The sequence below is a fragment of the Asparagus officinalis genome, chromosome 5, assembly GCF_001876935.1.
Source record: "Asparagus officinalis chromosome 5, Aspof.V1, whole genome shotgun sequence".
Taxonomy (NCBI): Eukaryota; Viridiplantae; Streptophyta; class Magnoliopsida; order Asparagales; family Asparagaceae; genus Asparagus; species Asparagus officinalis.
The window spans coordinates 99,814,381-99,829,382 of NC_033798.1; the positions used below are offsets into that span (position 1 = coordinate 99,814,381).

The window sequence follows — 15,002 nt, forward strand, 5'->3', positions numbered from 1 at the left end:
AACATATATAAGGTGTTATAGGTTGCCTCAAATACTCAAATCCATATTGTTTTGGGAGTTCCTTTTTAGGTTGGTTTGTTTTGATCAAGAGTCCAACTTACATTAGACTTTGTACAACCAATCATATTAGAGGTTTATTCCTACTTGGACTCTTGATGGGTTTTAGGATATGTGGACTTCTATTCCTATTAGAACTCTTATTCCTTAGACAGTAAGGAGTTAGGATCTTCAAGGCTATATAAGAACAGTCTTTCAAGCCAATTAGAGAGAGTTCTTTTGTGAAGCATATTTTATATTATTCTCTTTTGTTCCTTTTATTTAGAGAGATTGTACGGGAATTTTGGGGTGTTATTTGAGATTGAGAGATTGAGAGATTGAGAGATTCTACTTTGTATTCCTCACAATTTAGTAAAGTTTTCTCCTCATTCTCCCGTGGACGTAGGCTACAAGCCGAACCACATATATCTTTGTGTTCGTGTGTTCTTGATATTTTTGTGCTCTCGTGTGATTGATATTAGCTTATCTTGGGTAGTTTGTCATAACAAATTGGTATCAGAGCCCTCAGCTATCGATCAGATGAGAAGACGATGCAACTACTATGAAGTAGGATATCGAGAAGTTTGACGGCAATATCAGTTTCAGCCTTTGGCAAGTTAGGATGATCGTCGTGTTGACACAGAGTGGATTGAAGAAGGATTTGTTAGGAAAGTCGAAGAAACCGACTACTATGATGGAGGAAGATTGGAACGAGTTGGATGATAGAGATCTCATAGTGATCCAATTATGTTTGACAAATGAAGTTTTGCAAGAAGTTCTCACGGAGAAAACAGTTGCTGATTTGTGGTCTAAATTGGAGGATTTGTATTTGACGAAGTCGCTCACTAATCGCCTCCTCTTGAAGCAGTATTTGTACACACTTCGAATGTCGGAAGGAACACCCATCAAATCTCATATTGGTGAATTTAATTCTGTGATTACAGATTTGAGTAAGATTTATGTTAAGATCGATGATGAAGATCAAGCCCTATTGTTATTATGTTCTTTGTCGCCTTCCTACAAGCACTTCAGGGATACTATAATTTACGATCGAGGTTCTATTAGTATCAAGACGTCAAAGAGAATTTATTGAATAAGGAGAAGATCGACAAAGAGTTAACCACAAGTGAAAGTGGCGATAAAGCTGATGGCTTGTTTGTTCGAGGAAGATTGGAAGGAAGGGACTTTGTAAGTAACAGGTATAAGTCGAAACACAGGAATCTGTCCTGCAGATATTGCAAAAAGAAATGGCACATCAAGACTGATTTTACAGATTGAAGAACAAAAATAAATAAGAAGAGTATGAAGAAAACTCAAAGGAGGAATCCGCTGAAGTTGATATTGCTGAAGATGTGATTTTGTTGGCTACAGATGATATAAACAGGAGCATGAATGATTGAATTTTGGATTCGGGTTGTTTCTATCATATGTGTCTTAATCGGGACTGGTTCACCACTTATGAAGCTATTGATGGTGGAGTTGTTCTTATAGGGAACAACGCCTCATGTAAGACTATTGGGAAAGACACAATTCGGATTAAGACGCATGATGGAGTCATCAGGACTTTGACAGATGTTAGGCTTGTTCCAAGTTTAAGGAAGAATCTTATCTCTTTGGCACTCTTGATAGCATTGGGTGCAGTTTTTCAGGTGAAGGTGGAGTTATTAGGGTTACAAAAGGCTCTCTTGTGGTTATAAAAGGAAAGAAGATCGACAGCTTGTATGTTTTACAGGGTTCTACCATTACCGGCTCGGCTACAATTGCAACGTTGATGTCAGGAGTTGATACTACCAGATTATGACATATGAGACTTGATCATATGAGTGAGCACGGATTGACCGAGTTGAGTATGAAGGGTCTTTTATGTGGATAGAGTATAGAAAAATTAGGATTCTGCGAGCATTGCATCTTTAGGAAGCAGAAAAGAGTCAGCTTTAGTACAACAGTGCATCAGACTAAAGATACTTTGGATTATATCCATTCAAATCTTTAGGGGCCTTCTCAAGTTGCCTCGAGGGGTGGTAGGTCTAGATATTTATTGACTTTCATCGATGACTACTCCAGGAAGGTTTAAGTCTACTTTTTGAGACAAAAATATGAGGTGTTTATGACTTTCAAACAGTGAAAGCTTTTGATTAAGAAGCAGACTGGGAGGCTGATTAAGAGGCTTAGAACTGATAATGACCTTGAGTTTTATGGAGGAGAATTTAATGAGTTCTGCAAGAATGAGGGAATAGTTAGGCATCGTATAGTTCCTCGCACGTCGCAAGAGAATGGAGTGGCAGAACGTATGAACAGAACCCTATTAGTAAAAACTCGTCGTATGATGTTCAATGTAGGTTTAGGCAAGGAATATTGGGCGGAAGCAATGAATACATCTTGTTACTTAGTAAATTGGTCGTCATCTACTGCTATTAGTTGTAAAACTCTAGAGGAGGTTTGGTCCGATAAGCCTGTAGATTATTCTAATCTTGGAATATTTGGTTGTCCTACATATGCGCATGTTAGTCAAGGGAAACTTGAGCCGCGAGCAAAGAAGTGCATATTCCTAGGTTATGCATCAGGTATTAAGAGTTTTAGGTTGTGGTATCCTGATCCGAAGTCTCCTAAGATTATTATTAGCCGTGATGTTACTTTTGATGAATCTGTTATGTTCCACCAGAAATGGTCATCGGTTTCAGTTGATGATAAGGCGCGTACTACAGGACATAAGGTGGAGTTAGAAATTTGTGATTCAGCTCTTCAGCAAGATAAGACTACGGGAGTTCAACAGCCAGACCCCGTTCAAGTAGATGAAGCACCTCAGCAACTACAGGAAGAGCGAGAATACATTATTGCTGGAGATCGGTCTAGACGAGATATCCGACCATGTGAAGATATGAAGATATTATAGCTTATGCATTGTCGGTTGACAATTTTGTGCCCTTCAGCTATTCAGGAGCTACTTCAGGTGATGACTTTGCTAATATTTACGGTCATCATGCAGACAATTCAGTCGATTTGTTGAGGAGGCCTCTTTCAGTTAGAAAGTTCAAGCCGGACTTGGACTTGATCGATACATGCCGCACTTAGATGCCCTATGGGCTATTGGAGAAGGTGGAGTAAGTTAGCTTATTTTGGAGTGAGAAATCTTCTACGCATTTGAGTCAAAGTGAAGATTTGTTATAGGTTGCCTCAAATACTCAAATCCATATTGCTTTGGGAGTTCCTTTTTAGGTTGGTTTGTTTTGATCAAGAGTCCTACTTACATTAGACTTTGCTCAACCAATCATATTAGAGGTTTATTCTAACTTGGACTCTTGATGGGTTTTAGGACACGTGGACTTCTATTCCTATTAGAACTCTTATTTCTTAGACAACAAGGAGTTGGGATCGTCAAGGCTATATAAGAACAGTCTTTCAAGCCAATTAGATTCGTCAATCTTCAGAGCACCAATCAAGAAGAGAGAGTTCTTTTGTGAAGTATATTTTATATTATTCTCTTTTGTTCCTTTTATTTAGAGAGATTGTACGGGAATTTTGGGGTGTTATTTGAGATTGAGAGATTCTACTTTGTATTCCTCACAATTTAGTAAAGTTTTCTCCTCCTCCCGTGGACGTAGGCTACAAGCCGAATCACGTATATTTTTGAGTTCGTGTGTTCTTGATATTTTTCGTGCTCTCGTGTGATTGATATTGAGGAGTTTGTCATAACATAAGGAGGAGGAGGAAGAAGAAGAAAGAGTGACTAAATATTGTTGGAGTGGTTAATAATATATTCCGTAAAGTGCTTATTCTTTAGGAAGCAGCATTACTTTGTAAGAGTTGTCAACAGTGCATTAATTTTGCTAATACAGATAATGTGATTGGGTTTTAACCAAACCAGTAGAGATATATGGAGAGTGTTGCACAAAATTCTAACCGGGAGAGAATTTTTAAGTACTGAATTTCAAGTTTTTATGAGCATATTGTAAATACATAGCGAAGAATAAATATTGTTAATGCCATAGAAATTATGGCAATTTACACCCCATTGTTCTATCAATGATCAAGAGATCTCATTGAACTCGTCAGATCTTACCTTTTAGGGTAAACTACACTAAACCCTCCCACCCCAACAACAACAACAACAAAGCATTTTGCTGCAAGTCCCAGTAACTTTCAAAATCACAATAAACCCCCATAATTTTGTACTGATCAGGAAATGCATAAAATCAAGACAAAAGGATTGGCCAGTTAAAAAATCCAACATAAACTTACTTGAGTTGATGCATATGAATTTTCAGACGGTGAGTATTAGTGATTCAGTACATCAAATTTACTTATACTATTACTGCTTCTAACAGGAAATCACATGATCTCATGTGCAAGGATGGTGGAAAAAGTGATGCAGGTTCTTAGCATTGAATTTGCCAGTGACATTTTGAGCGCTCAAAGGGATTAGATTTTTTGTTGATCTTGATAGGAGAACGAAAACGATGTTCTCACGCAATCAAGTTTTGAATCAAGACTAACTACTGAGACCAGTTTTTATGAACTCTTATTCAGAATTCATCCTGTAATTCTATTCTATTTGGGAGTCGCATCTTTCAACTATTTATTAAGACATTATTTTCAACATCTGATGTCACACCTGTAGCAACTGAAATCAGATAAAATTGATGGTAAACCCAAGTATTCCATGAGATGAAGGCTACAGAGTTCAGACGTACACGAGTATACTTGATTACGAGGGCAGTATATTCAGCCATTCAACTACTCAGAATCTCTGACCTCAAGATGTCAGATAAAGATACATTAAGGCTTCAATCTTCCTTATTGCAATGCCAGAACACAATCAGAAATACACGTAAATATAATGAAAGAATGCAAACCAATGCGCTAGTTCAGGTGTATAAATTGCATCATCCATGTTCCAACGATCTCCATTGTACACATCGACTTCATTATTGATGCTTGGTCTTTTAATCATTTAGTTCCTATGTAAAGTATGCGTATATTCCACCATCCTCTCACACGACCTTCTTGAAAATTCATCCACAATAATCAAAGTCTTGCTTCTTTCAAATTGCCACCTCGACATTTCTGCCCAAGGAATCTACACTTGTAGTATACTCATCAACAACCATAGTTGGTACCTTTGCTTTCAGCATCATTTCTTCATACTCCTCTTCTGGATTTGAAAGAGCAACAATCGCCCCTCCAGCTCCAACTGAGGCTTCACCCTCATGAATAATGACAGTCCGGATCACTATATTGAGATCAAAGGTCTGATTATATGATAAGAATCCAATAGAGCCTGAGTAGACACCACGAGAGGAGTTCTCAAGTGAATCAAGAAGTTCCATTGATCTTAGCTTCGGTGCCCCTGTCATTGAACCTCCAGGAAATGCAGCTCTTATACAGTCGACTGGACTTATGTTTGATGACTTCTGTCCTTGAATTGTACTAACCATTGTGTGAACAGTTGCATATGATTCTATCTCCATAAGGTGAGGCACAGAGACACTACCAGGTTCACAAACTCGGCCAAGGTCATTTCTCAGAAGATCCACTATCATAAGATTTTCAGCTCGGTCCTTCTTGCTGTTGAAAGAAAAGAAACAGTAAATGAGCTTGTATCGCTAGGATATGGACTTATCAAGTTGAAGAAGTTTTTCATTCGCTATAAACTTCTGTGTAAATTAAGAGCTGGAATAAACTAATTTGGGTGGGGTCGGAGGAGGGGGGTTAGTCAAGTAGAACTAAAAACTAGAACTAGGATAATTTATGGGATAAAATTGTATACTGTCAGACTGTCAGTCAATTAAAATTAGAACTATGATACAATTTTATAGTGTTAGTCAATTAGAACTAGAACATAATTAGAATTGGGATAATGCTAAAAAAAATTACCCCACATTTTTCATTTCTCTATACAAAAATGAGAGTTCTACTCTTTCAAATTATCCCAAGTTCTAGGCTAGAAGCCTAGAACTACTAAGTAAAAAACTAAAAGCCTCATATTTAATTCTTAATTTTATTTTTCAGCTTTCTTTTCTTTCTCCATCCTTTCTTCCTCCGATGATCATTGCCATACCCATGATATGATCATGCTATCAGATTAGATCACCTCTGCTCTTACTCCTTTCTTTATATGCTATTTTCTTTTTTTTACTGAATATTAGATTTATATAATTGCTTTAAAGTAAAAAAAACCATATATTCATATTCTATTAAAAAATTATTGAGAAAAATAAGAAAATAGAAAAAAAACCTTAAATTTTTTAGACTTGTACTGTAATAATTCATAAAAATAAAAAAGTACAAATTATTTTTATAATAATTATTAACAATATATAGTATTCCAACCAAAAGTTATTCAACAGTAAATAACATTATATTAAACTATTATTAATAAATAATAGTAAGTTTGGATTTAATAAACAATTGTAAGTTTAAAAATATAAAATAATCGTTACATCATCAAAATGAATAAATTGTATACTTTTTTATTATCATAAATTATCCCATATCATTTTATCAAAATATCCCACTTCAAAAATTATTCTCAATTATTCCACTAAATATCCCACTTTCAAAAAATCATCCCACTTCAACAATTATCTCATTTATTGTAAAAATGTTCCAATTGACTAATGCTTAAGAGTACAGTCATTGAAACATTAGCAACAATAAAACAGAAGCTACAAGACTTTTGAATTCAAGTCTTGACACTCACTAGATGTAGAGGTTTATAGGTGAACTTCAAGTTAGATTTTCCTTGTCCTTTACCTACTAGTTCAAGAGAGAGTTCGAAAAAATAGTAAGAAAATGTTTTTGCTTTGGGCTTAGGTGTTGAACAATTAATCTCCTTTTCTAACCATAGAAGCGGAGTCGTTTATATTAATTTTTAAAATTATCACTACTCACTAAAAATGGATTATATAAAAGAAAAGGAACACATACATGAAACATGCCTGACAACCTGCACAGGATTCCATGAATGTTTATTCATACTTGGGTGCGTAATGAAATTTTGTACATATCTAGGGAACATTAGTGTATATGATGTAAATATCTAGGAAAATGTTAAAGGACTTGTGAAAAACTATCCTGAGGTAAAATTATTTTAAAGTGAACCACTAAATACACACGAAACCATAATGAGTACAATATTAAATTTTCAACTAATATATGCATAAAAAATAATCACAAATTAAATCAGTTAGTAGATATTGATAAAATTGATCATAAAAAAAACAATTTTGAATCAGTCAACTCGAGAAAAGCCATGACCATATAATTAGGAAAAAGATCTGGCAGATGTTGTAAATCCCTAAAATCAAGAATGCTGGATGTTGGTCAGAAGATAACCTTACCTGCATTTCAGCTGAAGTCTAAGATGTTCATCTTCCTCGAGTGTTCTTCCACGAGCAACAGTTCCCTTTATAGGTTTTGCTTCCAGTTTACCATTCCCATCCAACCTTAGAAACCTTTCAGGTGAGGAACAGCAAATACATAAGTTTTCCTTTGAAAAATTTAGCCAGGCTGCATATGGGGCTGGATTCCGTTCTCTTAAATTAAGATAGAGTTTCAGATAATTTATGTCTTTGATTATCTTTCTCATTTGTGTTGTAAGACACAGCTCATAGCTCTCTCCATCTCTAATTAACTTCAGACACTTCTGGACATCTTTGATATATTGTTGCCTCGATTTCTCAACAACAAAGCTTTTCTTAAATGAAATATGCGATCCTCTTTGTGATGTTTTCTTATTCAGCCTTTGGGAAGCTGTAGCTTTTAACCTGAGAAGCCTTTTCTCAGTTTCATCCAACCACTGAATGATAAATGTCATGTATGGAAAGGATATACACATCACCATTGCTGTGATCAACTACAACAAGGTTATCTGCAAAGAAGAAACATGCATCAGGAGCTTTTGAGCTGTATCTGTTAGATGATGCGCCACATTCAACTTTCAGATTGTACCTGTGCAATGGTAAACAATTGTTAAAAGGTGTAAGTATGTCTCTCATGGCAAGTAAAATCTGAGCATAATGGTCGAGTGGTTGAATTAAGCCTATTGATGAATGATGAGTATCTTAAACAAGTTAAGGTCACTGTTCGAAAAGAATGCAACCAAACTATTTGTCAAAATAAAAATCAGCTACTCCATATGTTCCACTTGAGCAACGTCACCAGGCAAAATTCTAAGTCATACTTTTTTTTCCTCCTCTTCCTCCAAGACGTGTGAGAGAGATTGTTCAGCTCGATCCTACTCAACTTGAATCTGAATCCAAAAAACACTTTCCGAGATATTCAGCTCAGCATCATGCTCGTTCACAATTGTAAAACATCATGTACGGTGTACCTCAAGTCTAATTTGGTTCAACATGGCACACATGTCAAAGGTTGATTTACTGGTGGAAGTACACAGTAACTAGGAGCACGCTCACATTAATTCACAAGGCATCCTTGCTTCACACAACCTATGGCAATCTCAATAGTGTGTGAACAGAGAATACTCGACTTAGATGACCTTGAACAAGTTTCATTGTGAAGTCTAAGACTCAATAACATGAGATCTGTATGTATAGTGATATAGCAATGGCCTGAAAAGAAGTAATATGGCTAACCAAATAAAATGCCACAAATGTACATATGAAGAAGAAATATTAAACTATTTCCATTTAAGCCCTTAGCTTTCATATGCTGTCTTTAAAACTAACTGCAGAATTATAAACCTTTTAATGAATTTCCTTAACAGAGAAAATAACCTCTATGGTTAAAACCTCCTAATGTAGCCAGGTTAAGGAATCATTTACCCGCCTCTTTTTTTATTCATTAGTTTTATGCAAATTTATTCTCGGGACCAGTAAAAAAAAGGCATAATTTGTGTTCAGGTTGCTTATGGAGTAAAGCTTATGAATCACAAATTAATGTTGAGGAGTTGTCAAGTAGTTACAGGGTCAAAAATACAGGTAGTGCAATAATTGTGGTACAAAATAATTTACTTAACATACCCAAAGTAGCCTATGAATCCACCAAAGAAATCAAAGGGCAATCCTTCATAATCTTCTTTATCATAGCAGAATGATTGAAGTTCCTGGCAGAAAGTAACATCTCAGGAAGATTTAAAAAAAAAAAGATTTATGCGACCCCACAATAACTTGCATCACCTAAACACATGAAATTACGGATATTGAATACATTAAACTACAAGAGGCGATAATGATAATAAAGGACAATAATGGATACTCAGTCACATATTCATTGACCTTCAACTTATTGTTCGTTTATAAAATTGTCACCATGTATTGAAGTAACAGAAGTGGTTTAACTTCAGCAGCAGTAAAGTTCAAAGTTATTCAAGGGTGCCTATGTAACTCCTATGTGATAAGGCTTCTGCAGCGTTACATTCTGGGGGGAATCAGAAGTTGGCCCTGAAAGAAAGGTAGAAATACCTCAGATATTATTTTTCTTCTCTCTTTTATTGTCCTGAAGAGGAGGAAGGAGAGGGTACCACGATATCTCTATAAAATATTTCTAGCGGGAAATAAGAGAAACAAGTAGAGAACAATGGTTAGGTTGCACTAGTACGGATATGATATGCTATAGATATCTAGATACAGTATGTTCTAAAAATCTATGATACATGTACTGATATACATGTGAGACCTACTGCTGCAGAAAACAAGGTTATAATGGTTAAAGAACACTAACTCAGATAACATATAAGACTTTCAAGTTAGAAAGTGAACCATATAAATTTACAATAATGAAATTGTTTGTCTGCAGTTCATGTATTAGAATCTTAGCCTCTTAGGCTATGTTTGGTTTGAGAGAAAGGGAGAGAAAGGAAAGTAAAATAGAAGAGAAAGTAAGTTTCTACTGTTTGGTTTGAAAGAAAACAAAAAAGAAAAAGAAAATAATTTTCACTGCTGAAAAACAGTCACTTATTTTTTTCTTTTCCCCTTTCTCTCCACTGCCCAGGTGAAAACGAGGGAGAGTGATGGAATCGCTCGCTCGTCGCCTCCCAACCTGACCCCGATCGATCTCCCCAAAACCCCGACTCTTTCTCTCTTCGACGTCGACCAAACTCTCGACACCGATCTCGGATTGCGTCGCTCTCGCTCAAACCCTAGCTAGAGATGACGACGACAGCAGCGACGACGACGTCGATTATTGGAGCGACAAAGGATCCGATGGTCTAGATTCTCGAGTACGGATTCCGAGGGATGAGATAGGCCGGATCGATCCCGATCGGGAGATCGGCTAGGGTTTCGCCGGTGCCCTCTTCGTCCTCGAGCGTCATCACCGCTGTTGCCATCGTAAGGTTTTTGATAACTTCCCTTAATTTGGTAATTTTTGTTTTAACCCATTGGAATTTGATGAAGAAGGGGGAGGGAGCTTAACAGGTAGTTGCTTGGTTCTATGAAAACTCTCAGAAATTAATTTTATTCAAGTAAAGAGTATGGATTTTTCAGTTTTGGACTGAATATTAACTCTTATTTTGTAAATTTCAATTCAACACTTATCTATTAGCTGGAGGATTACACCAAAATACGTTTCCTCTCAGAAAAGTGAGAGGGGGAAAAGCACTATTTTGCCTCTGTTTTGCTGGAAAAAAGCACTATTTTGCCTTGTATATGTCAATTTCATTTTGTTGGTTTTTAAATAAATCTTATGTCTTTTCTTGCAATGGAATTCATATAACTATTTAACTTCATGGTCATGTTTAAAGATTCTTTGTCAATCATCTGCAAAAATATGGCTCTTATTTAAGTAAATAGTTATTGTAGTAATATGTCCATGTGAGCAGCATTGACAAGGAGGAAAAAATCTGTTTATCTTTCCCCATTGTGAATATGATTCCTTAGATAGTTCTTAAAATATGATTCCTTAGTTCTTAAAATAGGTTACTTGCCCAGTTGTGCTTATCGTGCATTTGAAGCGGCACTGATGTGTGTTGATTCTTGTTATCTTGGTGATTTTTATGTGATTCTTGTTCATCTTGGATCTTCCACGTTTGCTTTAATTTATTGAACTTCTTTTGAAATTTCTTCAAGTGGAATTGGTATTTCAATTTTGTATATAGATAACCAGGCTACTGATTCAGGAGAATGGGTCCTTAGATTATCATTATGTTTGGAGAAAATCTAAGATTACATTGGACTAAGGAATTAAGTATAGGAACGTGTAGATATTGCTAGGATCTACCCATCTTCATGAAAAATTCATGTAATGCATCATTATTCATGGTGGAAGTCAAGCCTGATAATATTCTTTCGAATGCGGTAACTCGTGGGCGGTGACTTTACGTTTGCTTATCACTAAGAGGGGGTTAATGCTTTGAGGGTTCAGCATAGTTCGGCATGCCTGCTGCTCAAAGGTTTATCCAGAACTACCAGAAGGTGGTAAAAATCTCGTCACATCGTGTATAAAGTCCTCAGTTTGGACTTCTCACTTGTATTTTTTTATCTTGATGCTTACAGTATATTATGTTATCAGAGAGCTATATTATGCCTTTTCTTCTCATCTGTGCTCTCCCTTGAAGCCTTGACCTTCCTAGAAGGCATTTTACGCTGTATTGAGTCAAGAAGCACGGACACGCATAACATGAAGCCGTGTCGTGTCGTGTCCGTGTCGGACACACGTGTCGAACACACGTATCCTATGTATTTTTTAGGATTTGCCTCGTGTCGGCGTGTCGGATGGCCGTGTCGGATCCGTGTCCGTGCTACATAGGTATTGACAACAGCTACGTAGTGAACGACATCAGAGAGCTAACTCTCGGTTTGTTTATAAGCCTGATAATGTTCGCTTTTTGTTTAACTGTTGCCTCTTTAATTAAAAGTTCGTTCAAAATCATCGAACGAGTTTGCGCCTGCTTCTATGAAATTAAACAATGCTGTCACAAGGGCAATGGCTAGTGAGAGTGAGAAAATTGGTCCCTCAGGATTGCCAATTGATTTGGCCATATATTTCTCATGCACCAAGACCATAACTAATCCTTCTCAGAGTCTAGTTAAGGAAGGCTTCTGCTTTTCTTTGAACATAAGAACTTTGATGTTAAGAACTTCGTCTCTTTAATACCATGAACATTCTTCACATACATTTTGATGTTGTACCTCTAATAGATACAACAAAGGCTGCATGGTTAAATGACTACAGCTTACTTGAGTTAAATTGAGTAGTGCCTGTATCAATGTGTTTAAGATATATTTTTGTTTTGTACATGAAGTTTATTGAATTGAGAAATTTGTTGATTTTAATTTTCGTCAACAATATATTTCTCCCTTCATTGTAGGTGATAATCTTCAAATTCTAAGGCAAGAGTTGAAGAGCCAAAGGAAACATGTAAAGAGCTTAAAGAAAAAATCTTTGTGGGCAAAGAGTCTAGAGGAGGTGAGTCTTGGTACCTAGTTAAATGTCAAATTGTCTCGTTCTCTGAAGTCCTAACTTTTTTCCAGTGTATTCACAGGTCATAGAGAAGCTTGTAGATATTGTCCACTTCTTACACTTGGAGATTCATGATGCCTTTGGAACTGCTGGTATGTCTTACAAACATTTTTTTTTCTTTTGAACATAATAAATTGCTCTTTGTAACCGTTTGACCTTTCTTTGGTGAGCATGCAGTGTCAATTTCAAATTTAACTTAATGCAAGTGCCATTGTCTTAAAAAAATTGTGGCTTAGAAAATGATCTCTAATTACATTTACAAACCTTCTTCGTTTCATATATACGTTATTTGTGGGGTAGCTAGTTAATGTACAGTTGGCACAGGACTAACCAGGTTTTAAGGGAGCAAAACCGACATCTAAGATTATGGTGATAGCAAGGAAATTTGACTTTAGGATAACCATCTTTCTTTGCCACAACCACATGCCAAGCTAATAATAAAGTGTGGTAGGTACTCGAAGGCAAAGATTTTCTAGCTTGGTAGAAACACTGGGTACATTTTAGTGGGATTGAACAAATACTGGGTAGGTTGCTGCAATTTACTATATGTCAAAAATTTCAAAGATTTAAGATGTCAAAAATTCCAGGCTGACATAATAATAAGCCAGAGAGGAGATCACCATAAGCTCATCTGATCAAGGAGCTTTCAAATTTCTCTAGACTTGGGTAGTTGGGTTATTCTTGACAATAGAGAAATATTTAAGATCTGATGTAGTAACTTGCTTTCTTTCCTCAGCCGTAATATAAGCAAATCTCCAAATAGAGACTATTCCCCAATCAGTGTTTTTCGACCCTATTCAAGGTAAATGAAGTAATGTTGCCATAGGGAAATACATAAGTCACAGAGTGAAACAGAGCACCTTAGTCCTCGACGTTGCACTATGCAAATATAATCAGTCAAATTGATACTCTTGTAAGTTCCTCTCTTGTTCTTCCATTTTAAAAAAAGAAATGCTCATCTTAGTCCTCGACCCAGATGGAAATTAGCTAATATTTTCTTTTATTTTTAGTTGATGTCTACGCCCCTTGGGCAAGATACTTCAAATTTCGGAAACAAAGTTATGCTCATCTTAATTTCTAATGTTTTGGCTGTCTATAAGCCACTTTCATCATTTCTGATGATTAGTCTTAAGAAAAGAACCATGACACGACAAAATGGTAGTTTCATTTTTCTTCTAAAAGAATGTTAAAGACTTTATTTTATAGGTTTTTGATGTTTATATTGTACTTATTTGAATTTTTTTGAATTAATTTCAGAGGAAGAAGGATGCGGGATTGATATTTTGAGGGGCTCACTAAAGTCAAAAATCAAGGACTTCGGCAGATTTATATCTCTCTCTCTCTCTGTTTAAGATTTTCTATATGAAATTGATTATAATAGACTTTGTTGGTGAAAGATTTTCTAGATGAAATTGATTGTAATACACTTTGTTAAGATTTTCTATATAAAATTGATTGTAATAGAACTTGTAACAAGAAATGGATTATACTTTTTATTAGGAATATCATGACATTTACTTCAGATTTGTTTGGGTTTTTTCATTCACCTTTCTTTCTGCAAATATTATGTATAAGAAATATTGTTCTCTAATTAGTGGAATTGTGGTTGTGCTTCTGCTTATTATTATTTACGAACTTGATGCTAATGGCCACTCAAGTTTTTGTGTTACGAAAGTGCCATTTTTTTAAATACATGTTTATTAACTTGTTACTTCCCATTATATGAATGATATTGATACAAAATTGTGGTTATGCGTTATTTTCTAGACTTTATTCGGAATCATCTTTCTTCACTTGAGTTTATGAATGACTTGCAAGTCCAAAACCATGTAAGATTATATGCAAATTAGTCATCGTAAATTTAACTAAATTGTCTTGAGTTAAGATTGCGCAAACATGTTCGGTAACTTATAATTTTTTTTTTTTAAATATGGTAGAATCACAATTTAATTTAATTATTTTTTGTAAATTGTTTAATATCTAAATTTAATTTCAAAAAATATGAATTAAAAATATGTTGTGATAATTTTCTTCTTCTTTTTCTTAGAAAGCTAACCAAACAAGAGAAAATGATTTTTTTATAAATTTTCTTCTACTTTCATTACAATATTCTTTCTAACCAAACAATAGAAAGAATATCATTTTCTTTCCTTTTTCTTTTCCTTTCTTTTTACTTTCTCTTTCCTTTTCTTTTCTCTCCCTTTCTCTCAAACCAAACATAGCCTTAGTCTTAGATACATCTATAATACATCTTTGATATGTTTAGAACAAAAAATAATTTTTTGGGAACTGATATAGAAGTATCCAGTAAGTTTCCATCAAGTACCCAAGTAGCATAGTAGTGGATGCATATCGGATAGGCTACATCTCCCTTACCAAGCATTCGTGCCAGGCTTAAAAAAAAGTGGATAGAGGCACAATAAGTTCTCCATAAACTACTTCCATCATATATTTTTTAAAGGAAACTTCTCAAGTTACTTATAGAACTTAGGAAAACTAGCCTTAAGCCTTTTCCCATCATAAAATGTTAGTTATGATTCTAC

At 35.4% G+C, this 15,002-nt stretch overlaps 1 protein-coding gene and 1 long non-coding RNA gene across 2 annotated transcripts in view; one reads left to right on the plus strand and one right to left on the minus strand.

Annotated features, from left to right (window-relative positions):
* Positions 4,728–15,002, minus strand: part of LOC109840370 (aminodeoxychorismate synthase, chloroplastic) — an 18,712-nt gene continuing 8,437 nt past the window's right edge. Inside the window, 4 exon segments of the mRNA XM_020408994.1 lie at positions 4,728–5,601; positions 7,377–7,832; positions 7,834–7,986; positions 9,021–9,103. Coding sequence (XP_020264583.1) covers positions 5,079–5,601; positions 7,377–7,832; positions 7,834–7,986; positions 9,021–9,103 — 1,215 coding nt within the window. The 3' untranslated portion in view covers positions 4,728–5,078.
* LOC109840371 lies at positions 12,387–13,751 on the plus strand. Its single transcript, XR_002246904.1, has 3 exons — positions 12,387–12,405; positions 12,482–12,551; positions 13,717–13,751. It is a non-coding gene; the product is annotated as an uncharacterized LOC109840371 (long non-coding RNA).